This window comes from Ixodes scapularis, unplaced genomic scaffold (genome assembly GCF_016920785.2).
Source record: "Ixodes scapularis isolate PalLabHiFi unplaced genomic scaffold, ASM1692078v2 PGA_scaffold41__6_contigs__length_2269736, whole genome shotgun sequence".
Taxonomy (NCBI): domain Eukaryota; kingdom Metazoa; phylum Arthropoda; class Arachnida; order Ixodida; family Ixodidae; genus Ixodes; species Ixodes scapularis.
In genome coordinates, this window is record NW_024609870.1 from 735,034 (window position 1) to 762,995 (window position 27,962).

Below are 27,962 nucleotides of genomic sequence, written 5' to 3' on the forward strand. Positions count from 1 at the left end.
TTTCCGGTAAAACTAGCTGCTTGACAATTCTGCCATTTATTTTTTCTTTGTGGAACAGCATTCCATCAACCTCTTGCATTCCATGAGTCCTTTTTTTTGCCTGTAGCCACAAGGGCTTCAGCGACTCGTCGTTCTTTTGCTCTGTTCGAAACTGAAGGCAACCTTCAGATTCTATTTTGTTTACGTCACTTCGCTCGTCCACAGACTCTACAATCCCGTTTCCACCCTCCGACTGTGTGCTCGCCACGCATGCCTCTATCACCAGCCCTTCCTTCAATACTGCAGCGTCACAGGGAAGACCCACCTGATCTATCAAGGGCACTTTCTGTTCTACTTCTCTTAAAGCTACTAAATCCTCAGGTGTGAGTAGCACGTCAACTTCTCCGGCAAGCTGCTCGGTTACAGCACAGAGCAGTAAAGTATCCACTCCAGTATCAAACGCCCTGCTACCAAGTCGAAACTGGACATACATGAGATCGGCCTCCACCTCGTGGCCGAAAGCGCCCTTCAACCGAACCTTCCCTTTTTGATTCTCGTCCAAAATGGTGGCCATCGACCTTCGAACCACTGTAATGTCTACCCCCGAATCAACCCTAGCATTCAAGCGCTTGTCTCCTGAGCGGAGTTGCACAAATCGTTCTTCGTCAAGCACTTCGTGTTGTTCAGTCAGCGATACTAGTTTATCATGTACCTCAATTGATTGCTCGGCGTGTTCGCAGTCTAAAGGTCTTTTTACTCGTGCCGTTAGCTTAGGATTGGTCTCAGGGCAATTTCTTGCCAGATGACCCTGTTTCCCACAAGCGAAACAGCGTCGAGTGTCGCCGACATACTCAGTATGACCTCTCTCTTTCGGAGGCATCATAGACTCGCTCTGACTAGAGTCACCAGTAGTGTCTGTCTTGTGATAGGGTTTTGGGACCCTCTGTGCATTACTCTCCTGATGGCATTCAGCGAGCTTAGATATCGCCTCGGGACGCAGCCACTCCCCCGTTTCGTTCAAGGCAACATATGCTTTTATTTCATTAGGGAGGGACTCCTTCAACTTATCCGCGACAACCAGTTGCAACAAGTCATCGTAAGTATCCACTTTTCTACTGTTCACATAATAACTGAAGTAGCTATTAAGTCGGCCGGCGAACTGGTTCCAGGACTCTTCCTGCAATTTGCCTGCCGTGGTGGATAGTCGTTTGTATTCGTTTGGAGATAATTTTAGGTCACGCAAAATTCGTTCTTTTAGCTGAGCGTAAGATGGCAGTTCCTTCATGCCACTGCACATGAACGCTGACCTGACCCTGTCAGCTATATACGGCATTATCAGAACAGTTTTTATCTCGTTAGGAACCTGAAAGGATCGAAATATGACTTCTACCGCCTCAAACCAGCCAGGCACCAAGGTTTTGTCCCCGGGCATCCGGCTGAGCACATTAGTCAAGAGTGCAGCATAGTGGGCTACCCCAGATTCTGGTTGTAATCCCAGCCCCCCATTTGCACCACCACCAGTTTCCTTCTGCAATTTTCGGAGCTCGATTTGTGCCCGTATTTGTTCGAGCTTTATTTTTTCAATTTCCAACCGAGTTTTCATCACTTCAGAATCAGTTCTCCCCTCATCCTTTGATGCGTCATCAGACTCCTTAAGTTTATCAGGCATTTTACCCTCCCCTTTGCCCGACTCATAGTTCTTCGCCATGGCTCGAGTGATCATTCAACCCAAATAGACAAGCATATGCGCTCACCAATTCAGGTTGACCAGCTCTTCGTCGTCGATGGGCAGTCAGAAGCACTGGCAGCGGAAATGCCTAACAGGAATGTCTCAGGGTCTGTGCACCACTGAAATCTGGATTCTACCGCTTGCAGGCAGTAGTTCCTGTCCCTCTCGAAGACTGGAAGTCTTGTTTTCCGCCGTTGGTTCTTGCGCTGAGGCTGCGTCATGCAGCGTTCGTTCCACTGGTCACGCCAAGCGCTCGCCTGGCGCCCGGTTGCATGGCCACCGAAAAGCCGAGTTTGCTTGCTGTCAGCACCGTTCGTGCTGTGCTCCGGACTCGCCGCTCCGTCGCATATGGTAGACGAAAAGCCTGGCTTGCTTGAACTGGCAACGTCCGTGTAGTATGCCGGACCCACCGCTCCGTCGGTTGTGGCAGGCAAAAATCCGGTTTACTTGAACTCGGCGACGTCTGTGCGGTGTTGGAGCTGGCCGCTCACCCCAAGGTTCGGTAGCTGAACTCCCGCTGTCGACTGCGCCAGTCACGGTTTGTGGTTTGGGCGCCGTGGGACCCGGGAAGGCAGGGAGCAAGCCTTTTGGGGGGAAAGCGTTTTATTCCGGTTCGAAGTCGTGCTTGCACCAGCTCCAATCTACCGCGTTCCTTTTCTCTCCTCGTGCACCGTCTCCAGCCTCGGTCCTTTCGTCGTCACTTCGTCTTTTTCTCGTCGCACCAATCAGCTCACACCACGGGTAACAAAAATATAACAATCACAAAGCCCGATAACCCGTCGGCGACGGCGCGCGCTGAATCCGCTGCCTCGTGCATGCCACATGCATGACAATGTCCCCGGACAAAAATGTCGACACAAAACTTTGGAACTCTGGACAGCTACTGCCATCTATGAGCGACGGCGGCAACCAGACAATCGGCTTGCCGGCCTTGCTTATAGAAGGCGACAGCCTATCCAGCCTTTCTGCTCTAATTTTCACCAGAGTGGAAAGGCTGAATTTCTCTGTGCGTCGTCCTAGATGTCGTCTTCGAGGTCGTCCTAGAAGTCGTCCTTGAGGTTGTACTAAACGTCGTCCTTGAGGTCGTCCTTGAGGTTGTCCGAGATGTCGTCCTTGAGGTCGTCCCAGACGTCCTTGAGGTCATCCGAGAGATTGTCCTAGACGTCGTCCTCGAGGTCGTCCTAGAAGCCGTCCTTGAGGTCGTCTAGACGTTGTCTTCAAAATCATCCTAGAAGTCATCCTTGAGGTCGCCTTGGACGTCGTCCCTGATGTCACATTCAATTGGGGCGCACGCAGCACCAAGAAAATGCTGCCCCCAAGGCCGTGCAACCGCGCGGGTGCAGCGTGTGACGCACTACCAAGTGAACACAAAGCATTCCTCCGTGCAACGCGCTTGGCGCGGTCACTTCAAGGGCAAAACATAAACGGGTGGACCATTGAACAAAATCCGCCGCGAGTGGGACGGCGGAGCGCGCCATCTAGCGAGAGTCTCCCGAGCCGCCATGTTTACTGAGACGAGGAAGACGAAGCGAGGGAAAGAAGGGGTCGAAGGAGGCGGAGAGCGGTAGCTCAAGGCCGCGCCGGCCCGCAGTGCGCGAAGCTGCACGGTCTCCTTTCGACGGTGCAGCTGGTGCAGCAACGCGCCGGTGTTGTGCGCCGCACCAAGTCCCAAATGAACGTAGTGCAGCCGCACCGACACGACCATCTGAACGCGGCGCGTCCGTCGGTGCAGTGCGGTGCGGTGTGGTGCGCCCCAATTGAATGTGACATGAGGTCGTTCAGGCTTCGTCCTTGAGGTCATCTAGATGTCGTCCCTGAGGTTGTCTGACCATAGTACAGCTTCGCTGGTCTTCCCTCTTCACCAGAGTGGAAAGGCTGAAAGTTTTTGCACTGTTTTATCTCATTATATTTAAAAAAAAAGACATTTCTGCCCGACGGCTTGATACAACATTTGCCGTGAAAATAAAGTAGGGGGAAGGGGGTGAATTCATTGAATAGAAATACATCGAGTAAACAAAACAACAAAAAACTGAAGATGTTTTTTTTCGTCTATGAACAAATTCATGCTAAACCTTTTTGTGCCAAATCGTCGAATGGCATGTTGGGTCATTGTGGCATTTATAAGGAATGCAAAAAAGGTGCAATAGAAAGTAAGCAAAATTTACTTAAATATCTTCATTTTGTCAAAATAAATGCGGCAGTGACCCAAAAATCATTTGTTATTTACATGCAACCGAAGTATACAAAATGTAAATTTTTATAAAATTTAAAAGCGCTAACAAAGACAAGGACAAAAAGGAAGGTGAACAGGATGAGCACTTACTGTCAACTGAACATTTATTCAAAAACAGCTAAAGCAAACAACCTCCGATAAAAATATACTGAATCACTCAGTGGCATCACTCCTCACCACGCGTCAATACAATCACTCTCTTTTTGGGGCAGAAAAATTGATGGCTGGCTGACGCAGCCTTCAGTGCCCTCTTCCTTTATAGCACGAGCTTCAAGCACTTCCCTCGCAGTATTTTTCTGGCCCCCCCCCCCCCCCCCCCCCCCCCCCCGATTGTGGTATTTTAAAAGCTGGGCTGGCATGTACAGTCTCTGCAATGAAGAGGCCAGTGTCCTCCAGTTGTTGAGCGCAAAGACAGGTCATGGTCGCGCATCCTCTCATTACGCACCGTCCTGTCTGGCCGATGTGCACCTTACCGCATGTCAGCGGTATTCTGTACACCATGCCCACGTTATAATCTACAAATCTTTTGGCATGATTGACGGTGCATAAGTGCACGTCAATCTTTTTTTTTTCCTGAATCCGCGGGCATAATTGGGCCAACTTACATGGCGCCGTAAACACAAGCGGCCCATCAAATCTTTTTGCCACCTTTTTTAAGTTACGTGCAATTTTGTGCAAGTAGGGGATGACCTGAGGTCTCGTTTATGTTTTTTCTTTTATACCCTAACACTTGCCCTTGATCTTCTTTAGCAGCGTCTCGGCAACTCCAAGCAAAAGTGAAGTTGGATAACCGGCATCTCTAAGTCTAAGTCTCCGCAGGCATCTTCAGCCTGCGGGATTAACCCGCAGGCTGAAGCTGTCACGCATAACATGGTGGTATGACTTCTGAAGTGCTGCCTGGAGACAAGACGAAGCAATACCCCTTTTTACTAATTTGGAATAATTTGGACTAGGTAATTCGGACTAATTTGGAACCGCCGTGACCATCGATTTTCCGAACGCTGCTCTGCCAACCAACACTGGCCGTTGTCTTTCCACACTCCTCTTCTTCTTCTATACCCCCTGCCTGGGCCACAGGGCTTGCTTGCACGGATTCCGGCGCATCACTTCAAAATACTACATGGTGTCCCTCGTGCACATCACAGTCCCGTACATCTACAATTTTTCTCACGGCTTAAAGGGGCCCTCCGGAACTTTCTGCGATCGTCTGTTTATGTTTTTATATTGCGTAGTAGGTGCAAGTTAATATGGATACAAAGTTTTAGATTACAAAACCGTTTATTAAGCAGGTGGCAGAAGAAATATATCGGGACTATTTTCTCTTGGAAGACAATCCCCCATTCCCTGCCCATCGCTAAAACTTGACCAATGGAAATGCTGCATCTCGCGGTCAATGCGAACGTTATTATTGCAACACTTTTAAGCTTGTTGTAAATTAGAGTTTGAGAAAAACGTAAACTGATTGTGGTGCGGGAAACATAGTCCACAATTATCGCTCCAAAACCAGCGAACTATGTTTTCTCCCCGCAAGCTTGTTGCTAGGGGGCGATGCGTCGGCGCGTCGGCTCGTCTGCTTCCCGGGGCGTCTGCAGGCGTGCGTTTGCGGGACACGTGTTCCTTCTTCCCGTGGATCCCGACTCCGAAGCCAGCTTTGCGATCCTTCCATGTCAACGAGTCAAACTTTTCCTTGTCATCTGTGGAATGCGACTGCGTATCGCAGTAGCAGCGCGACGGTGCGGTGCGACGAACGACGACTGCCGAGCACAAAGTCCGGGCTCCTTGACGACGGTCCGCGCGTGTTCGAGAGATTCCTCCGCGGGTCGGCAGTCGGCCGCTTTGGTGACGCGCAGTGACGCCGGAATCCTTCGCTTGCTACTGGCTGACGCGTAAAGAGATGCCCCTCCCGTTTTTCGGGGTCTTCCCAGAAAGGGGGGCATGCCGGGGTCTTTGATAGCAATTTTAATAGGGAAATCCGCCGTGCATGACCGTAATTTTATGATTTTTAGGATCCTTAGGGCCTGTAGATTGAGTTACCGCCATAAATAGACCATCGCCGAACGCTTTGGAGGGCCCCTTTAAGAAAACAGCGAACAGAGTGAATGTTGGTATATACACCCTCAAATCAAGCGATCTGCTGCTCCAATCTGCTGCTCCCCCTTTCCTGCGGAAGACAATACGTAGGACGAATTGGCGGCGTCTTAATGACCGCCTTCGTGAACACAGCGACAACATGGTCAACGCAAACTCTGACCACTTAGGAATACACTGTCAAGATTGCAGGTGTGTGGCACATTCCAAGAACAACACTGTGTTAGGCAAAAGTGTCAACCAATTTACGAGGGAAATTATCGAAGCCGAGAACATCGTACGACTGGAGGACAAATGTGTTAGTGCCCCGTCTAAAATATTGTCAAAAAAAAGAGATTGATTATTTGGCTGCAAGTTTCCCTAAGCGTCAAAAGGAAATTTCTTGTATTTTTATTTTATGTCTTTTCTTTTTTTAAATTGTCTCAAATTGAAGCAGAAGTAGAATTTAATCACATAATACAAAGTTGTTAATGAGTGCTCTGTGAGAGTTTTGTCCTTTGTGTGTGTGAAAGCTTGAGGGACAGTTTTTTGAGTGTGCTGCAATGTTGATCTACATGAACAATCAACTCACTCAATCTGAAGTTCTAACAGGTGCTTCCACTTCCCTTAACCTGTTACCAAATATAAGCATCTTGGTAAAAAAGAAAAAGAAAAAAAACACCCGATCGTCCTTTTTTGCGACCAAACCCGCATATCGAAAAGGACGAAAAAATGAAAATGGCAAGCAACAGTGAACAAAATCATGTGCCAAAGTTCAAAAGGAAGGGAAACGTCGCGATGGGTTCAAACTTCTAACAAAAGACCGGCAAGGTTCTAAGTTGCCCACGCCTGCCGTGTACAACCGAAAAAATATTCAAAAATGAAAGACGTTTAGAAATCTCTAATGCGAAACAAGAGCGCAGCTCTTGGTGAGGACGAGGGGAGGGTACAGAGGGGAGGGTATGCCCCCTCCTCCACACCCTTCCCTCCTCCTCTCCTCCTGTCGCAGAATTTGTTCATGGGTGACGTGACACGAAGTCGTGACGTAATTTTCCCCGCTAAATTTAGTCAAGAAACTGCATTGGTGTTGAGGTCACGGGACACCAATTTCCCCGCTGAATTTAGCGGGAAAATGTCCCATAATGCAACACGCGCGGTTACGTTGATGCCAACGGCGCCGCCGCTCAACCCACAGATGGGTGCCTAAGAGCTGCGCTTTAAAAATACCCTCAGCTTTTGTCGTGGTCTGCGAGAAGTTGTTTAGGGAAAGCACCCCAAAGGGAACCTCTTCACCCATGTTGTGGATGTGTGTACTGGTTCGTACAGATGGTGTACTCCTGAGAGGGTGTGCATTGTGCAGGCGTGCATGTGCGCGTGTCGATGGGGAAAAGCAACAGTACCTGCACCCCCGTGAGATCCTTGTAGGGCAGCTCTCCCAAAGAGTACATCTCCCACAGTGTGATGCCGTAGCTCCACATGTCGCTTGCATGGGAGAAGGTACCAAAGTTCACCGACTCTGGAGCGTACCTGCCAAAAGGAATTCACAGTCGTTTAGAGTGCACAAGGTTCACCTAGACACTCGCCACTTTGACCTGGCATCCCCACTTTTTCATACTTGCGCATTTTCTCCAAATAATTTGCGAAAGAGTTCTTTGCACAAGAAGAGTTCTCAAAGTGTAGTGGAGCACTCTCTTTGAGGACACACTGCATCATTTGTAAGAACAACATTGAAACAATGAAACGGTTTTAAGTGAAGGAGCCTCTCTGAAAGGGCGACAGATGTAGCGGAATCACCTGAATTCAGTAGCAAGGAAAATAAAAAAACTTTCGGCTTTTCCACTCTGGTGAAGAAGGAAGACCAGTGAAGCTGTACTATGGTGGGAATGAAGTAATGGCCGGACGCACGTCGGCAAGCCAGAGTGGAAAGTTTGCCGCGATCTATGAGCGACAGTGGCAACCAGACAACCGGCAAGCCAGTTGTCTGCTTGCCGCCGTCACTCATAGATGGTGGTAGCTGTCCAGAGTGTTGTGTCTACATTCCTTTGCTAGCGGACACGATCCTGGGGAAACCAGCCCTTAACAGCTCCGCTGTAAAAAATTTGCGTAGCTTTCCTAAACCTTCTCCTTCCGGGCTCGCCACATATCAGTGATCAAGTTTTCCAGAAACCCACCAGATGAAAATCCTGGTGGGTTTCATCTGGTGGGCCCGGCTGGTACATTAGAATAGGATGGAGCAGGATGTGCCTAACCAATTTGGCTATGTGGCATAATGTGGATGCCATTGCCGGTGGCACTGCCAACCGGTTGCTGGAGCGGCGGGCCCCTTATAGGTCCCGTTAGGACTTTGGAGGTTTTGTTGGGACCACTTTGGATGGTGGGAACATTGGAGGGGCATGACCCAAGCGTCCCCACTTGCAGTACGCCTGTGAGCAGGGGGACCCCGACCTCGCCCTGCAGCTGCTCCAAGCCGGGGCCAGCCCCCAGGCTCGGGACACAGACAACGGCTGGGTGCCGCTGCACGTGGCTGCCGCCAGGGGGCACCTGGACCTGGTCGCGGTAAGGACCCCCAATGAGTTGCACTTCACTAGAGGTTTTACTCTCTAGATCAGTGGTTTCAAACTTATTTGAGAGTGGGGGCCAGATACCCAACACTGAGAAGGCTCAGGGCCAAAGTTAGACGGGGGAGGGGGGGGAGGGGGGGGGGTGTCAAAAGATTTAAAAGAGAAGAGACCTTGTGTTCTATGCTTTTTGTAAGCACAGTTTTGCCAGTGACATTTTTAGATTTGATTTGTTTATATGACTACTTTGGGCCATCACCTAATGTGATACCAATAATTAAAATGACACCGCCCCGCCAACGTGCTTGCATTTTCAATAGAACAAGAGAGCAAGTACACTGTCGTTCCCATTGCTCAATGCACTCAGGAATTAACCAAGCTCAACATGTCTCTAAGAAACAAGCAGTTATTTGGCAGTTCTTGCTTTCCTGGCGATTTCGATTACAACACCCATACTTGTCTTTTAATGGTGATAATTTTTTTAAGGCGAGAGTCCCGAGCTCGTAGCTTGATTCTCAGCAGTTGCTCCTGCTGATCAAGAGTTCCCGCAGCCGTGATGCATCCTTCAAACAAAAAGCTCGAACTTGCAGCCTAAACGCGGAATTATTGTACATTACAAAAAGCTAGGAAGCAAAAGATTAAGCGGAGCAAAGGGCAAATGACCACAGACAAGTAAATCTAAATGAATGTGGTAAAAGAGCGGAGCAGCTTTTTGAGTGAAAATGAATTGGTGAGATGAGGTCACGATGGCGCATGCCCTTTCTAGCGCTCAAGACATGGAAACCGGGGCTCGTAGCCGGTCGTCTGCGAGCCGTGTCCCAGCAAATCGCAGGCCGCGTGTTTGAAACCCCTGCTCTAGATCAAATGGCCATTTATGACATTCTCAAAGGGTTTACAAGAAAGAAATGCCCGACAGATGACACTACTGTAAGAGGACCGAAAAGGGAAGCAGTCGCGAGTGTCTGGGAGGTTGTCTTAATGTGCTCGCCGGAACAGATTAGCATTGCCTATTGGTTTTTATTGTTTCTCGTACTACTGATGCTAAAAAAAAAAGTTTCAGCCTTTTCACTCTGGTAAAGAAGGAAGACCAGCGAAGCTGTACTATGGTGGGACGACCTCAAGGACGACTTCTTTTACGGCCTCAAGAACGATGCCTAGAGGACGGCATCTAGGACGACCTCAAGGGCGACTTCTAGGATGACCTCAAGGATGATGTTTAAGGCGACCTCAGGGACGACGTCTAGGATAACCTCAAGGACGACATTTAGGAGGACCTGAGGGACGAATTCTAGGATGACCTCGAGGACAACGTCTAGGAAAACCTCAAGTACGACGTCTAGGAAAACCTCAAGGACAATGTCTGGGGTGACCTCAAGGGTGACTTCTAGGATGACCTCTGGGACGACCTCAATGGTGACTTCTAGGACGACCTCGAGGACAACTTCTTGGACATCAAGGACGACCTCAAGGATGACTTCTAGGACGACATCTAGGATGACGCCTACTGAAATTCAGCCTTTCCACTCTGGTGAAAACCAGAGTGGAAAGGCTGGAGAGGTTGCCGCCATCTATGAGCAAGGCCGGTAAACCGGTTGTGTGGTTGCCGCCATCGCTCGTAGATGGCGGTAGCTGTCCAGAGTTTTGTGTCAACATTTCTTTGCAGGGGACATGATCCTGGGGAAATTAGCCCGTTACCCGTAACAGCTCCGCTGTAAAAGAGGCGAAATATGCACCAAGGTGGATGCCCACAATGTTGGTGAGGCCAGGGGAGAGGCTGTACGCATGCGCCTACTGGAAGCACATCGCATTCTTACAGAAGCTGGGTTTCATAAGCGCCTCAAGCGCTCGTCACGGAGCTCAACGGAGCATACCAGAGTTTATGAAACAAAGAAAGGAAGGGGCAGGAAAGGAGGCCACCGTTTGAAAAGACTCGGAGAGCCGCCAGAAGCTTTTGTGAACAATGGTGACAGTTGGAAAAGTCGGGATGTGACAGGGGAGGCTGAGACTGGACGTCCATTGTGTTCTTTATAAAATGCAGTTCTGCATATGCTGGATGGATAGAAATGCAACTGCAAACTGTTTACTGTCTCTGTGTCATAAAAACAGACAGAGAATAGAGACAGAGAATAGAAGTGTTCTGCCAACACTTCTCTCGTTTAATTTTGTATTTCCCTTCTTTGTTCTTTGCTCACTCTTTTGCCTTTTTTTACAGCAAACCAGCTTGCCCATTTTGACACTGTACATCCTGAAAAACTACTGAGTAAACTGCAAATGAAGGCAGTGCCAAAACCGTCATTTAAATTTTCCCACGCTTCCCACTGTCGTGAGGCCACTGGCCGGCAGACTTGCGCATTGCTCGGGCAGCCTAGAAAATGGACTGTACTTTTTGGGAGCTCCAAAGCGAATACTTTGCAACTTCCACAGCATTCATTTCAACCTTCAAACTTGTCGTCATTTAGGAAGAAGCTTCACTGCCCAGACAGTGGACTCATACCCACATCTGTCACCACTTTTTTAATCTTACCAGTAGAGGTTTTCTCCTTTAAACAAAAAGTGAAAACCAAAATACTGTAAACAACTTAATTTTCGTGAATCGGCTAAATTCGCGAAAAATAGGTCCCACGAACCATTCCCGTAAAATGTAAACATATTGGAATCTGTATTGAGATCCCACCACACCGCGAAAATTAGAACCTGTGAATTATTCCATAAGTTCAACTTTGACCTAAATCGCGAAACATTGAGCCCGCGAAAAATGTAAGTCGTCTACAGTAAACGATTTAAAATAATTTTGCGGAAAGAAAGTTTATTTCAACTTTATTTTTTGCTAACTAATTCCGCATGAAAAGAGATTGAAAATGCAGGTGAGAATCCCTCTTCAACAATCGCTCTCCATAATCAAATTACCAGATGATTGGAAATATATGCCCATGTTTTCCTATACTTAAAGGGGCCCTGCAATGACTTTTTGACCGGTTTTTAATTTGCACCGAACCTGAGCTTACTGAACGTAGTAACTTAACCAAACTTTTCTTTTCTCAAATTTCGCTTTATTTTAAAAGTTATGGGCGAATTAGAATGACAAAAACAAGCAAAAAATAACCTCCTTTCTGACGTCGTAGGTCCTGGCTTGAGTGGCTGTGAGCTAGAGGGGGGGTAGTGAACTCATCAAGCGCTCACGGTTGCCGCACTCCGTGTTAACGGCTCGAGAGGGCGCCGCTAAAGCATGTGTTGGATAGGCTCTATGAAGCGGGCGGCCAGGGCAGCTCGCATTGCATTTGCTACGCGATTAAAGACTGATTCGGCATAAGACTTCATTGGCCACAAATGACAGCAAACATGTGGTAAAGATCAGTTCAGAACGGGAGCCACTTCACGCTGACGTACCGCCAAATGGCCAAATCGCCAGCAGGGCCCGCGCCGAAGGTTTTCGGAACGCTCGGAACCGGTCGGATCCTCGAGCCGGCATACGACCACAGCGCTGCCGCGTACATCCGTTCGTCATAGCCTCATCCCACTAGTTCTTTCTAGTATGCGCCGTTTTTTTCCTCCGCTTGGTGGCGAGTATGTCGATGGGTCATTTCTTGTTTCCGTACTTTATAAACTGCATTTGTTTCTTTTTTGATCTAAAATACTGAACAAAAACTACTTTCATACATAATTTAAACAGTTTGCGTTGCTGATATTTTGTATCTTGACTAAAAAGAAAGCTTTTAGCTGCTCTGACCAGTAGTAAGCCCAGGACCAAAGACGTCACTTTTTGCGCGCTTTCGGTACCGCAAGTCGCCCTCGTCGGTGGAGGAGGTTTCCGCGTCGTCCGGTTAAAATATGACGCACTGATATTTAGTTATTCTCTCCGTGCCTGCTGGCTTGCCTGAACTTCAAGAGACGTGGAAACTACAAAAAAGTTAGACGCTTAAATATGATTGCAGGGCCCCTTTAACATGGGGCATAAAATTTCATTTGACAACTACAGACCCATCTCACTCACCTCATGTAAACTTCTAGAACACATCATATTGTCATAAATCACGACCCACCTAACTACCAATCAACTGCTTTTTATTAACCAGCACGGGGCCTTCTGCGTAGACATTTATGCGAGACGTTTGAGTTGTTAAATGACCTTCATCAATCTGTTCACCTGTCCAGACATGTCAGTGCCATTTTTATTGAGTTCACGAAAGCGTTTGATCGCTTTCGTGAATCCATTTATTTAACAACATCCACAGGTGTTGTTAAATGGATTAAAAGCTTTTTGACTAAAGCGCCGTTCACACTCTTGCGACCGAGTACGACCGAGAGAGACCAAACCGGTTTTTAAGCCTCTAGCGACTTCTTAGGACCAGCTCCGCTGCAGCGGAGCTGGTCCTAAGAGGTCGCAAGAGGCTTAAAAACCGGTCTGGTCTCTCTCGGTCGTACTCGGTCGCAAGAGTGTGAACGGGCCTTAACAGACGCCAATCAGTTGTGAGTGGCATCTCTTCCCCTCCACCCGTGATGTCAGGTGTTCTGTAGGGGTCTGTACTGGATTCAGTGCTTTTTCTTATGTACATCAATGATCTTCACTCTAACATCAAATCTTGCGCTTGTCTTTTCGCGGATAATTGCATCATCTACCGTCCCGTTATGGACTGTCACAATAGTACAGTTTTACAAGATGACTTAGACCCAGTTTTAAATTGGTGTGACACCTGACTGATGTAAGTAAATACACATAAAACAAAAGCTATGACCTTCACTTCAAAACGACATCTCACCCCTCACAAGTACTTCATTGGTAGTGACGCCGTTGAAAATGTGTCATTCCTTAACTATTTTAATGTTCATCTCTCATTGGAGTTAATGTGGAACCTTCGCATTGAACACTTTGCTGACAAGGCGTCACAAACTCTTGGCTTTCTCAAACTAACACTGTTTTAAGCAAATTGAGATACAAAACTTCTTGCCAGTAGTTTGCTCTTGTCAGGTCTCAGCTTGATTATGCATCAGTCATCTGGCACCCTTATCAAACATATCTGGCAGATAAGATTGAATCTTTTCAAAGCAAAGCTGCTAGATTTATAGCTTGCAACTACTCCTGATTCACAAGTGTAAGCAGTTTAAAACATTGACTTAACTTATCATCTCTTCATACAAGAAGGTACCTCTTACGCTTATCATTTATTCATAAACTTTATTACAGTTCCTCGCCTTTTACGGACTGTTTCCTCACCGTGTTTTTGAAAGTGAAAGTCTCTACTGGGAACAATGGATAAGTGACGTCAGTGGAAGGCAGGGTGATATGATATGATATATTTATTTCAGCTCAGGAGAGAAAGGCAAATTGCCCATACCTTGAAGGCCTGCCGTGATGCTTCTAATGACAAAAATGGTATTGTACAAATGAATCATATGGATTATGACAATGGGATGATGAAGAGGGTGAAGAGCGTCGGGCCTGGCGAGGGCTCCTTGCTTGGCCAGCATGCACACAATCCGGTCGAATTTCCGGTGACGCAAAAAGTCCAGCAGCCCCGTGATGGAGCTTCAGGGGTTGGCGACGGTGTTGGCCGGCCGGCGGTCTTCTCGAAAGCAAACCTTGATATTTCCCAGCTTGTGCTAGAACTTGTAACTGAGCAGCTTGAGCACCCTGTCGATCAAAGACATGGTGGGCGCCACTGGTACGGTCGGCTCTCTGATGATGAAAAAAACACGCCTCATGCCCAGCTGGCTTCCTTTTTGGACTGTAGGCTTTGTTCCCAACTGATTACAAGCAGTTTCATGATGTTGAATGAATGCTTTGGAAGCTAGCTCCAGCAACAGCACGAAACAAATGCTCCATATAGTCCATTTTTAGACTGTTGGCTCAACCTGCAAGCCTGCTTTCCACTGATGTCACGGTTCTGAAGAGGGCGGATATATTTGAATGTTGGTTTTGGGATAAATTTCACTTGCCAATTTCACAGTAATTATTCTGAATTTCGATTTACTAATTAGCATACTAGAAAGGGCTTTACTAATTAGCATACTAGAAAGGGACTGGTGATTTCGGAAATATAGTTAGTTAGGCTAGCTAAGATAATTGCCATAGTAGCCCTTTAAGACCCGCGTCGCCCCTTAAAGAAGTCTTCAAAGTCTATATCTAGGAGCACACTTGCCTCAATTAATTCCCCTCAAGCATCTCAGGATATAACAGTATTCTTCCGTTTCTAGGGTATTAGTGTCGAACACTTTCTTGAGCTTTTAACTTTTTACTTAAAGCCCACTTTTTTTTTTGAGGGGGATCTTCCTGTGCAAAAGGGGGGCATCTGCATTGGCTCTTGCGTGGTGCCTGTTTTGTGAAGCATTTTTCTAAGTGTCAGCGAAAGAGCCATCTAAAAAACACTGCGGGACTCCAACAGGTTCAAAGCCTTTGGATGTATAGATGATTTCCTCATTCTGAGTGAACAGGCTGGCACACTAACTAGTGACGTGATGGAGGTGTTGGAGGCGTTTGGGTCATGCTGTAGTGGCTTAAAATACACGCAAGAGGAGCCAAGAGATGGACAATTGCAGCTTTTGAACCTCAGTTTAAGTCTACAGAAGGACCATATTTGCTGGATGTATGAGCGTGGTCGTCTGCCGATACACTTCGAATGTGAACTTTCAGTCGGGACCACAATGAGTTTCGATAAAAGCGATAATGAGAAGAAAATAATTTCGTAATAAGGGATTACTGTACATTGACTGAAAAAAAACATCATGTTGCACATATCACAGGAAGTATGTGTACACGTCATCCTCAGTATGGCGACATCCCGTGGACTGGACGACGCAATGGTGACGCACGACGGACCAACATTGCGACAGACGTGGGGCCGTTACTTCGGAACTGTCAATGGTATCGGCCAATCACTTTTGAAGCGCAGAACATTGAGAGGAAGGGCTATAAGTGCAAAACAATCGCACGACAAGTGGTACATGCAAGTTCGTCGTTGTCATCGTATGCTTCACAAACGCAAAAAAAAAAAAGGAGAAAAAAAAAATGAGGTCGGGTGTAGCCATGTGTTTTCCTGCCATGAGCTTCCGTGCTTGTGTTTCGATTTGGAGCAGTTGAGTTTTTTGGCTTTATTAAAGGTATATGTGACTGCAGCAAAATATTGATCGGGTAGTCTGCTGACACCTGGCAAAAAAATCAAAAAAACATTTTGGGGGATTGTTAGTGTCCCTTTAACCTGTCACCGAATATAGTTGTGAAATAAGGGCAGTGGCTCAGGCTAGCTGGTGAATGATCATAATTGTAAAACCCTGAGACGGGGGGAAACACAAGGACGTCTGATAACACGGCTGTGTAAGCGTGTTGGTAACAATTGAACATGGTTAAAATTGCGCACAAATAGAAAGGAACACGGGAGAGAGAAGAGACAAGTGCAAACTCACAACTCAATGTATTGAAGGAAGAAAAAGTTAACGACTGTGTTTTGAGACGTCCTGGTTTTTTTTTTTCCTGTCTCGGGGTTTTCTAAGTATGTACGGGCGACTCTAGTTTACCTCGCATCCCTTTCTCCTGGTTACTTGTGCGTCATTGTACTTGTTTCCCGCAAGTGCAGCTGCTGCTGGAACACGGTGCCCCCAGTCGCCCTCGCACCCTTCAGATGGAGCTTCCTGGCGACCTGGCATTGCAGGGAAACCACATTCACTGTGCCAAGCTTCTGGGTCAGTAGGATTTAGATCGCTTTGTGAGAGTACCCCACATTCTGCGGTACCGCAGATAATCGTGATGTGATGAGACAGTGTATACAGAGGTGCTGAAAATGTTTAAACAGAGCTTGTGGTTCAGTGATTACCAGCAGTTTACGCATAATTTATTTTTTGGAAAAAATCCTCTCCAATACCCCTGCCGCATGGTTCCCATCAAATGTTATTATCTGATTGGCTGATCGGGGTGGGCCACCCTTACCGCAACCAGCATGGTGAGCTGAGTAGCCAATCGCTTAATGTAGAGAGATGGAAGGGACATTAACCCTTCGCAGTGACAAGTTGGGCGATGGCCGACGTCAGATGTCGGGTGTTGCCTGGCACGCCTTTCCCATGCTCGTTTGAACTGCAACTCTTTCTTACTGGATTGCATTGTGTCAAAAGGTCACTTTATTCTCGTTTTTGTCTCAACTTCTCTCGCAGAAATCAAAAGTGTTCACGAGTGGAAGACTCGAGCACGCTTTGAATTTCACTCGCGCGACAAAACGTGACTTTGTTTTTGCCATGCGCGTTTTATGGAAACGCATTGCGTGATTTTGTTGAGAGTGAAGACGATCTTAGTGATGAGGGCAATTATGTCTCTCCTTGGCATGGTGATAAGTCATCCCCTGCAGAGTCAAGTGATGCTGGTGACCAAGATCAAGTGAGAGACCCCCACCCTGGAGAAGGAAAGTATCACGCGTTGCCCAGGTTTCACTCAAAAATTCGGAGAAAGTAGAAGCATTGCAAAACTAAATCTTTCGCATTGTTTTTTGGCCGTCTCTTATTTTGGTCAGTATGCGGTCTCACACTAAAACCGCATATCGCAAAAAGATGTACCGTGTTTGGTACATCGAAAACAAAAATCGAAACTCAAGAAAAACGCTATGCTCAGTATAGGTGTCTAGCCCCATTGCCATTTTGACCATTTGTTTATATTCGCCATTTTGGTATCCGTATCGTGCGCATTCTCCCGCGTCTACGGACTCATGTCTTCCGTTTTAAAATGAAAAAAAAAAAAAAAATATTCCACTGGGAGGTTTTATTTAAACGAAAGGCCATCACGTTTGCGGAAAAACATAACAATGGAGCAACACTGCTTGGCCTTGCAATCCCAGCCACCCGACGAGCTCGAAAAGTGTTTGAAAGACAATCCTGTCAGAGGCGGCGGTTGCTCACTCGTACGTACAGTCGGCAGCAAAAGTTTGCGGGGCACTGGAGTGCCATTCGAAAAGACTGGCTGGCTGGGCCTTTGGACAGCGCACGACCGCTCTCACGACAAACGCTTTGCGCATGCGCTTCCTTTCTTGTTCGCTGTCATGTTTTTTTCGCTCGCTTCCATTCAATGGCCGCGAGATAACCGGGACTGGTGCAAGGTGCCGCGAAATGTTAACTGTAGCATGCGCGAGCTCCGTCACTTATCACGGTGGTCGAGGCAGACGCACAGCACGATGGCCAACGTTGATGATGGCTGACAAAGCAGCACCTTGCGCCGGTCCCGGTTATCTTGTGCACGTCGGGCGATGTGAGTCAAAAAGACACGACTGCGAGCACGAAAAGAGGCACATTCTCGAAGCGTGAATCTTGAGAGCGGCCGTGCGCCTTCACAAGGCGCAACCAATCATTTCGGTTGACGCTCCTGCGCCCCACAATCTTTTGCTGCCAACTGTACATGCGCAAGAAGCGCGGCACTTCGAAAGCAAGTATTACTTCTGTGGACAGTGCAGAACAATCGTCGGACTCTGACAACAGCGAGTAGTGCACGGCATTTATTTTTGTGTTGGCGTGCGTTTCATAAAGTTTGTTCTATGAGGCATCTGTTCAATCTTCATTATTATACCTGTGTGGTACAATCAGCAGCAATTTAGTTTTTGATGATCTAGAAGCTACATCTGCCTGCTCGTTAGAATTGGGGGCGCGTTAGAATCGTGCAAACACGGTAACACTAATATCGCTTATATCTTTGCAACTGTACTACCCGCATGCCTTACTTCGGTATCGTTGTGTAGAGGAAATTGACATCTGCGTGTGCCGATGGTGCCGTTGACGCGCCACATACAATGTAATTGGAGGTAAATTCAACTTCGCACACGGCGTTCACAGGGACATAGCTCAGAAGTATGTTTGTCGATCCGAGTGGGAGTGTTGCATTTGAGAGCTCTCTCTGCCATAATAGGTCTAATCCATCGAACTCAAACCGGTGCTCATCGGGAGTTATAGGGCTTACAAGTGTGTAATTTGTTATAGACATTTGACGGTTGTACAATTAGGGTCCAGCAAGACAGGGGGGTCCCTTTTGACCACGATGCAACATCTGCATAGGGAGCGAGTGCAATTGCACGATTAGACCGTAGACCAGACATAAATTAAGTATGTAATGCACAAGTCAAAGTTAAGTTTCTGTACCCTAGGCCTTCTGCAGCACGCACAAGACACATACCCCTCTGTGGCTGCGTCCCCGATACGGCCTACCAGATTTTTATGTGGGAGTACTTTTTCTTTCCCCCGACACAATTTTTGCAAAATAATCCTTTACCGGAACGGCCGTTGGTCAGGGTATTTGACTGTCACTTGGCAGCATTCTAAGGCGTCCCATAGAAATCACGCTTGCTTCGGGCAGCTTGTAGTGGTGCGTACCTTTGTTGGCGGACATAAATTGAAGCATGTTATTGCGAGTGTCCACAAGAGGGGATGACCTTATTGCACCTTTTCGTTCACTCGAACAAAGTAGGTCAAACACAATGTCGAGATGCGCAAAGAGAGACATCTCGAGTACAATGTGTGTCGAGCAGCCAAGCACAGGCCACAGTAGCGAGTTTTGGGAAAGACCATCCGATAAAAAAAAAACGACATGGTCACGCATGTGTGGCTGCGTGTCACAAATCGCGCAGTTTTTGTAGTTTTAGGTTTGGTCGTTTTTGACCTTGGTGCACGTTACGATACAAAGGTTGGCTCGCTGGAGAAGGTGCTTGTTGCCAGGCATCTGTTGTTGGGCGGCTAGTGTTACATGATGCACAATGCAGCACAAAGGACAAGGACAAGTAAAAGACGTAGACAGCACAAGTGCTTGTCCTGTCTATGTCTTTTACTTGTCCTTGTCCTTTGCGCTGCAGTGTGCATTATGTAAAACCAACTCACCCTTTAGATCATTTTAGATCTAGGGTTATGTCTGGAACCACTGACAAGATGTATTATTCTCATTATTTTTAAAATGTTAGAACTGACTTATAGTTTTTTTTATCTTAAGGGGGGACACTACCCAGAAAAAACAATTTCTGCAAAAAAAAGTTGATTTTGAAAAATGTCATATTTACATCCACCAACATCTAGAGAGTATTCCCAGAAAGTTTCATTAGTTTACACTGCATAGTTAATTTTTTATAAATTATTTTCGGTCCTCCGATGCTAAAGAAAAGGCAGGGGTTGGAGCACTTTGAACGCAATTTTCTCCATTCCACTTTTTGGCATAAATTTCACTTTAGGAAAACTATCGTTTTGTTATTATGCAACTTTGATTCATTTTTATGAGTTTTTCTGGGGTGAAATTTTAAGGGGAAGATAACTATGAGCTTGTATTTTTTATTTTTGTCATTTTTCATGCTCAAGAACTAAAATTTTGGACAAAGGATGGAAATCTAAAAAACTGTATTTGTGTTTATGTGCTTTTTTGTCATGAAATATGGTATAACATAGAAATATAGCTCCATAGTTACCTGCTCTGAACTGTCCTAATGCAATGTAACACATGAAAACGACAAATTTATAATTAATTTCAAAACGATAGTTTTCCTACGCATACACGCCCACTTTCGTCTTTGAACGTTTGCAATTTTTTTTGTACTTCACCCAGGTTAACAAAAATTGGCAGAAATGTTCTCAACATCAACAGAAACAAGCCCTGTAAATATAATTTAAATCAGACAAGTGGTTCAAAAATTTACTTTTTTGGGTAGTGTCCCCCCTTAAAACCGAGAATGCCGATCATTGCGAAGAGGATCATTTCCTGTTGGTCAACTGAGAGTCTACAAAATGCTATTACTTGTTGTATATAGAAGTGGTTTAAAGGAAAAGAGTTTAAGGAGTCCCGAGAGCAGTCTGAGACGCTGCTCTCCAGTTGTGCGATTGCAAAGACGATACGTCGAGTCCATCGTTAGATGGACGACCCCAAGTCAGTTTTCTTTCTGTGCTCCTCTGCGGTATGGTGGCCGGGACGCCCAGACAACGTTGGAGACATTGCCACCCCTGGCCAAGCAAAGATCAGGAGGCTTTGGGCTGTAGCTTGTATTAAGTTCCTTCTCTGTTATTCTTACCCTTTGCCCGCTTTGATTGCAAGTAGGTGCATTTAATATTTTCTTTTATTTCATTCTCGTTTAAATAGTTTGTCGGTGGTTGACGCTTACCTGTCGTCGCACTGGCAAGCCACTCTACTGTAGGAGGCAACAAAACCCATTGTAGTAGCATAAGGACAGGTCGCTTGAATGACGGAATAGAAGGGAGGGGAGCCATTCGCAAGACGCATTGTTGTCCAGTCTCCTCTCATTTTTGGACTGTAGCTGGGCAGAGAGTGTCTTCTAGGCGCAGCGATTGAAAAAAATGATTCATTTTGAACCCCTCGCACTTGAAAAATGAGGGAGCATCCTTTTCTCTCTTGCAAGCAACTCTGGGTTTCTGCTTGCCTCTAGAGAGCCCTTTTGCTTACCCGTGCCTCACGGCCCAAAATGTTTGCTCGCAGAAGCGTTCGAGCGGCCACCAGCGGCACTTTCGAGGAACTGTTGGCTGCACCCCTCGCACGTTGACCGAGAGGTGAGTGCACCCCCTTGTGGTTCTAACAGGTGGAATGAGTTTGACAGAGTATTTGATCACTACTGTTCGGGACACAATTTGCGGCTAGAAACAGCCAGTCGAGAATTGGCCAATTTCAGTCGCGCTCACTCTCTTTTCTGTGGTTACGTGGCGTTCAAGCAATGTGTACCAAATATTTTCAAAGTCGCGGGCCATCTAAGGCGCACGTTCGATATTAAAAATAGAAAAGAATATGAACCCCATTTTTGTGGGCTCCAAAAAGCTGCAAACACGTCGATTGAAAGAAAAAATGTTGCACAGATCGCAGGAAGTGCATGTACACGTCATTCTCACTATGGCGACATACCATGCGCTGGACGACGCGAAAGCGGCGAACTAACGTTGTGGCAGACGTGGGGCCGCTATTTCGGAACTGTCGTTCGTGGTACCGGCCAATCAATCTTCAAGCGCAGATCGTCGTGCAGGGATATAAGTGCGAAACAACCGCGCAACAAATGGTACACGCAAGTTTGCCGTCGTCGCCTGCTCAACACAAAAAAAAAAAAAGAAGCAACGAAAAAATAAAGCGGTCGGGTGTATCTACGTGTTTTCTGACCACGAGCTTCCTTGCTCATGTGCACGGAAGGCAACGTCAATAACATGCTGTGAAAGCTTTATTCTCACTGTCTCACCTATTCACATTGAGCCACTTCTCACATTCCGAGTCAAAATAGTGCGGCGACAGCAGTGCCTCCTGGAGGGGGAAACACCACCTATGGCTACATACCGTATAAACTCGTGTAAGGGCTGCACTATTTGGTTCCCGATTCGAGGGCGAATTTTCGAGGTGCGGCCCATACATGGATGAAATAAAAAAATATCTGTATCCACATTCTGAAGTGAACGTACATGAGCGGCTGCGCTGGTCGGAAACGCCTTTACTCTGGAATCAGGACTCAATCGTCAGTCGGATTTAATTAGTTTACATACTGCGCAATACGGATCTTTTTTTTTTTGCTGTAGTTGATAGCATGCGCGGCAACTTTCAACTTGAATCCCGTATGACTGTTGAAGTGGTACTTGCCCATAGCTCTCAGCTTGCGCGAAAAGGCAGACAAATCACAACGCTTTGACAGGAATCTAAGAACAAAAGGAAAGCTCCCCAAACCTGATTGCACGCGTGAGCCGAGCCCACTGAATCCCCATTCCTCGCGCTTGCCACAGAAGCTGACGTATCCTTTATCTTTTCTCAATGCCTTGCCGCAACATAAACGCTTCCTAACGGTGCGGCCGACCACGATTGAGGTCGACAGCCATGATGTCATATGGTGATACGGATGAGTGGAGAGCAAATATCGGGGATGCGGACACGTGCCGCTACGTGCTCGGGCAGTGGCTAGCGCCACCTAGCAATATATATTCATAGAAATGTGGCATTACAGTCGGTGCGCCTCAAAAGCAAGGGGGTGAGTCGCACACGCAAATAATTTGTGTAATTTTTTTTTTTTTTTTTGCAATACTTTGTTTTAAATACGGGGGGGGTGCAGCCCTTACACGCGATTATATGGTAGTTATGGTGCTCTACAAAAGGTGGTGCGTGCACCTGCCAGTACAGACATTAAGTGTGTACTGGCAGGTAGCCTAGAAATATCTAGTGTAGAATCTTGTTGCTAATTACTGAGTGTGCTCCTAAATATTTTTATGATGGACCCTCGTAAGTGTAGAAGGAGGTTTCTGGCGAAGGAAAGAACTCGACTTGCCACTGCAGCCGTCTGCCGACCTGGTAGATGGAGGCACCACATCCATGTGGTTCCCCGTTCATGCGAACACACAAAGAGTGCCGCGATTGACGGCGGTAGCTGTTGCGTCGTTGAAACGGCTTTCGGAGATTTCCTTTGAGTAGACAGGTTCGACATTTTGCCCCTTCGCAAGGCAGACTTTGAAACACGTCTTGACTGGGAACTCTTGAATCAGAGTGGGTACACGCTTGGATTATGCAAACATCTCAGAAACCTGTCGCACATGCCGCACGAGTACCCCAAGTGGTTGACCAGGAATGCCCTGTGCAGGTCTTGCTACCTCAGCTGCTCTGCATCCACTTTGTGCTCCTATTGTCTGCAGCCCACCGTCGATATGCCTCTTTCTAAAAGAACATTTGAGAACCTCGCAGGGGCAGTGTCAAATGGAGCGAGAGAACGTCTTACCAGAGATGACGCGGTTGTGCGAGGGGTGGTGATGAATGGGAGAAGAGTGGAGCACTTTTCCTATCGTCATTCTCTTCGCAATCAGGTGGGTTTTTCCGCGAACGGGGCACTAACAGCTGCAACTGTCGTCGGCGGCTTCTCTTTTCTTTGACCCTCACTCAACGGAGGTACGGTACCTGGAATGTGCCTCCAAATAGCACGTTTACCGCGTCCTAAAAAGTGATCCTTCCATTTCCACCCGATGTCGTCGTGATGGGGCGGACGCCTGTTCTGCGTGCGGTTTACCAGACCTGGAGTTGGGGCAACTAAAACAACGGGTTTGCTCCTGCTTTTTGTCAGCATCCCCGAAGCCAATGAGCAGGATGACGAGGGTTTTTGTGACATGATTTGTTGCCATTTGGGGACGGACGCACAAGCGACAACAGAGGTTCGCTCTCCCGCAGTGTGCGGCGCGGCTCCTGAGTGGCGCCTCTGATGGCACCTTCCTGGTGAGGCGTGGCCGCCGCAGTGGTGCCCCCTACGTGCTCTCCCTGGCCGGCCCGGCATCGGTGTACCACTTCGAAATACACTCGCAGGTGAGCGCAGTGAGCTGCTCTGGGCCAGATAGGTTCCTAGCGAATCTGCTCTCATCTTGAAGATGAAACTTTTTTTCCTCGACCCTTTGACAGTCGTCATCCTACATTTGCACAGTTCAAAGTGGCCACCTAAACGGGAAACTGCAGCGAGTGTCGCTGTTTGTTATGTCTTTGGCAAGCTACAGACGTTGTACGCCCATGGTGTGTCGCTTTGCTCGGGTATTTATAGCTTCAAAATTAGATGCACACGATACGTGCTAGATGGTCGCTTGGCATGTCGGCTGTTCCGGCTGCACTGTTGACAATGGGAGAGCCGGCTCTTCCTAACCACTTCTCAGAATTTAATTCACCGCTCGATGAAGAAGCACTACAAAGTACCCCTGGTACAAAATCTGAAACCACCGGAATGTCACGGAAGCAGATGTGCCAAAATGAAATCAAATGGAAGGAAGGGGACAATTTTTTGTCTTCTATATTTTAATCACTGTGGAAAAACAGCCAAGAAGACAAAACAGCCAAGAAGGGAAAGAAGTATGCAGGATGAGCACTGAACTTACAACTAAACATTAATTGTACAACACCCAATGAACTAAACTGAAGTAAGCTATTAAATCACCATTGCATCAACGTGTGTCCAAGTAGGTCATCTCTTTTTTGTCCAAGTTAACAGAAGTTTGGCTTATACGGTTGTTTTCTCTGTGCTTATTTATTTCGTGTGCCTCTATTAATTCCGTGAGTGCCTTATGAGCTCCTCTCCCAACGATCGTGATGGAGTCGGAAAGAGGATGACACCAACAAGTGCCGCAATGCAGGGGTAGATAAACCCACGCTGTTGGTCAAAGTGACCAGTCATGCTCCCGTGCTTCATCGTTAATGCACCGGCTCCTTTGTCCAATGTAGACCCTCCCACAACACAGCAAAATCTTGCATACCACGCCTATGGCACATTCCACATACTGGTTCCTGTGTGTCACGGTGCAATGGTTCCTACTCCACCCTTTATCAGCAATTTTAGGGCAAAGTTGTGCCAATTTTCTCGGAATGTTTCTGAATTTCTCACAACTCAAATAAGGTAGTGGCACGGTTTGGGGTACCCATTGTGTTCGTGGCGCCTCGAAAGTTGGCGCTACCTAGGCCTAGAATTGCCGATAAAGGATGGAGTAGGAGTTATTGCGTCGTGAAACAAAAAAAAAAAAGTATGTGAAATGTTGTTAAATATGTGGATATTTATTGCAACAGAACTATCATGAATGGTATGGCGCCCACTCGAGTTGCAAATGGCACGCTGCTGGCACATTCACCAGCTCGAGAGCATGGCTCGTGCTGCGCTTGGTGCACAACAAAATGTGCAATAGGAGCGGTGTGTAAGATTCCACCGAGTTGTAATACTCTGCATTGGACAGACGGGCCATTAGAGACATTGGTTGCTTCAATCAACGGCAAAGGGTCATCTACCCCTGCACTGAGGCACTTGTTTGTGTCGACAACATCTTGATCGTAGGGAGAGGAGCTGATAAGACGGCCACGGAATTATTAGAGGTATACAAAATAAATAAGCATGAGGAAATCAACTGCATAAGCCAAACTTCTGTTAACTTGCACAAAAAAGAGATAACCTACTTGGACACGTGTTGGTAAGATGGCGATTCGATAGTTCACTTGATTAAGTGTTCGTTGGGTGCTGAGAACACCTGATCGTCATGTCTGTCGCGTGCCTCCATGCCGCGTCTCACCAGCGTGCGCGCATCGAGCTTCACCGCATTTTACCAAAGTGCTTCTCTAATTTAAAAAGCTGTGTGCTGAAATCGAACAAAAAGTGAAAACCTTCTCTGTTTCATAATTTATTTCTCAGTACTCATAAGTGATTAAGACACAAATTTTTGCAGTGTGGAAGGCAATGAAAGGTTCTACAGGTGGTATTATTTTAAAAACAATACTAAACAAAATCGACTAAAAAAAAAAATTAAAAACAATTTGCAGTTTAGGTTACAGTTGTTGCAGAGGCATGTTTGGGGATTTTTGCAATCATTAGACCCACGAATAATAAATAGTAGTTGGAATGTAGTTTTACCTACTTGCATATATATCACAATAAAAAAAAACATAGAACCTTTCTTTTGAATACTTTGAGATTGAGAGTAATTCAAAAACGCCACACACGACAATTGTCAGTTTAACTCATAAACCCATTACGGCATTTGCTCTTTTTAGCATATTTAGAGGCTTAAAACTCAAAACCAGTTCATATACCTCTAACGGAATGTATTCTGGCTAAGAGAAGGGTGTAAAGAGAGTGCAACGTGAGAAAAAGAAAAAAATCAAACATGTTTTTTTTATACAGCGTGCTGAAATTCAACAAAAAGTGAAACCTATCTTTGTTTCATAATTTATTTATCAGCACTTGTACATGATAAAGATACAATCTTTGCATATTGTGGAAGGTAATGAAAGGTTCTACACATGGTATTATTTTAAAAGCAATACTAAACATAGTTGACTCAAAAAACATCCGCAGTTTAGATCATAGTTGCTCGCGGAGGCATGTTTCGGGATTTTTACAAAGATTGGAGCGACGAATAATAAATAGGAGTAGGAATGTAGTTTTACCTACTTGCATATATATATATATCACAATAAAAAAATATAGACAATCTCTTTTGAATACTTTGAGATTGAGACTGATTAAAAAACGCCACACATAACAATTGTCAAAACCTTATCGTTCTTTCTCACTTCTTTGAGATTTTTTTTTTTTTTTCACAGAAACCAAACATGTTAGGACATTAAAATAAAAAAAAAAGATTGTCCTTCTTGGAACATGCACCACGAAATATAAAAATTTGAAGCAAAATAAAAAATATGACTGCACCTCATTGCCTCAATCCCCAATAAAATCGCCCATATATATTTCTCCTCTCCAGCATTCCTTCTGCTAAAGTGGAAAGGGGTGGGAAAAGCTTGCACTTCCTTCTTGACTTGTCGCCTACTATAGGCGGTAGACTTTCCGGTTCTAATCGAAAAACGCCGGTGTCAACAATACAAAGTCGGTGAAAACCAAAAAAAACACATCTGGAAACCTTTGCTCTAAGCAAGGACTGTTTTTTTCAAAACCCTCCCTTCTTGGATGTTGGTCTTTTTGCTCTATGCTCTTTCTTTTGAGTGGGTCGTGCCAGTCCAGAATCGGTGAAAGCACCAATTCGTGAGTTTTTTCACCAACAGTCTCCATTTTTAACATCTGTACGAAAGAATAAATAAACGCCGATTTTCCTTACGAGTAAACGCGGGAAAGTCTACGACTTGGCGATAAGGTCCGACTTGTAGTAACCGGAAGGAATTGTTTAAAAAACATTATAGCCTCTTCCTAGCAGCGGACCCTGGACCCCTTTTGTCCGATGGCTTTTCGTTGGTCCGCCGGAGCTGCTTGCTTGAGCGTTGCCACAGCTGGTGTGTTCTCGTGTTACTAAGCTGGATGATGTTGACCGGGAGCATAAAATGCATTGAGCGCACACCCTCGATGTTTTGCGAGTGTGTGAGGTGCGAGGCATTCTGGGCATCATCAAACCTGTGGTTGGCAAAGACAAAGTTTGTTACATGTGAGCAAAAGCTCATATAGCTGTTTCACGCAGGGTCTGGCCACAAAGAGTAACTTTTCACACTTGTACCAGGACCGAATAAAGAAGTTAACCTTTAGCACACCTTTTTCTGCTGTTTGTAGTCTGAGTGACTCGTTTATTCAAGAAAGAGTGGATCTAAAATGGAAGGATGAATTTCCAAGTTTCACAAGTTTTGCTTTTAGTTTCATACGACTATGTTTCGGTTTTCTGGCTTCTTTTGGTACTCGTTACCGTTGAAGCAGCTGTTCTCCTTGGTGACAACGAAGTTAGAAACAAAAAAGTCAAGGCGACGAGGATCGTTCAAGTTTGCTAGCAGGACATGTGCAAGGAGGTCTGACGAGCAGCGGAGCCTTTCTCTCCAGGGCCAGTACCTGCACATAGACGACGGTCCGCTGCTGGCGTCCCTGGAACACCTGGTGGACCATTACTCCCGCTGCGAGGACGGACTGCCCACCCAGCTCAGGAATCCACGTGAGCTCTTTCTCTTTGCACTCGATCCACAAAACTCGCTTCTTTCGGCTAGCTG

The 27,962-nt window shown here is 46.4% G+C and overlaps 1 protein-coding gene across 1 annotated transcript in view; it reads left to right on the forward strand.

Annotated features, from left to right (window-relative positions):
* Positions 1–27,962, forward strand: part of LOC8035106 (tyrosine-protein kinase HTK16) — an 80,722-nt gene that overhangs the window by 22,866 nt on the left and 29,894 nt on the right. Inside the window, exons 6-10 of the mRNA XM_029989628.3 lie at positions 8,427–8,564; positions 16,135–16,240; positions 20,994–21,064; positions 23,691–23,822; positions 27,799–27,907. Of these exons, the coding sequence (XP_029845488.2) occupies positions 8,427–8,564; positions 16,135–16,240; positions 20,994–21,064; positions 23,691–23,822; positions 27,799–27,907 (556 nt within the window). The remainder of the gene's footprint in view (positions 1–8,426; positions 8,565–16,134; positions 16,241–20,993; positions 21,065–23,690; positions 23,823–27,798; positions 27,908–27,962) is intronic.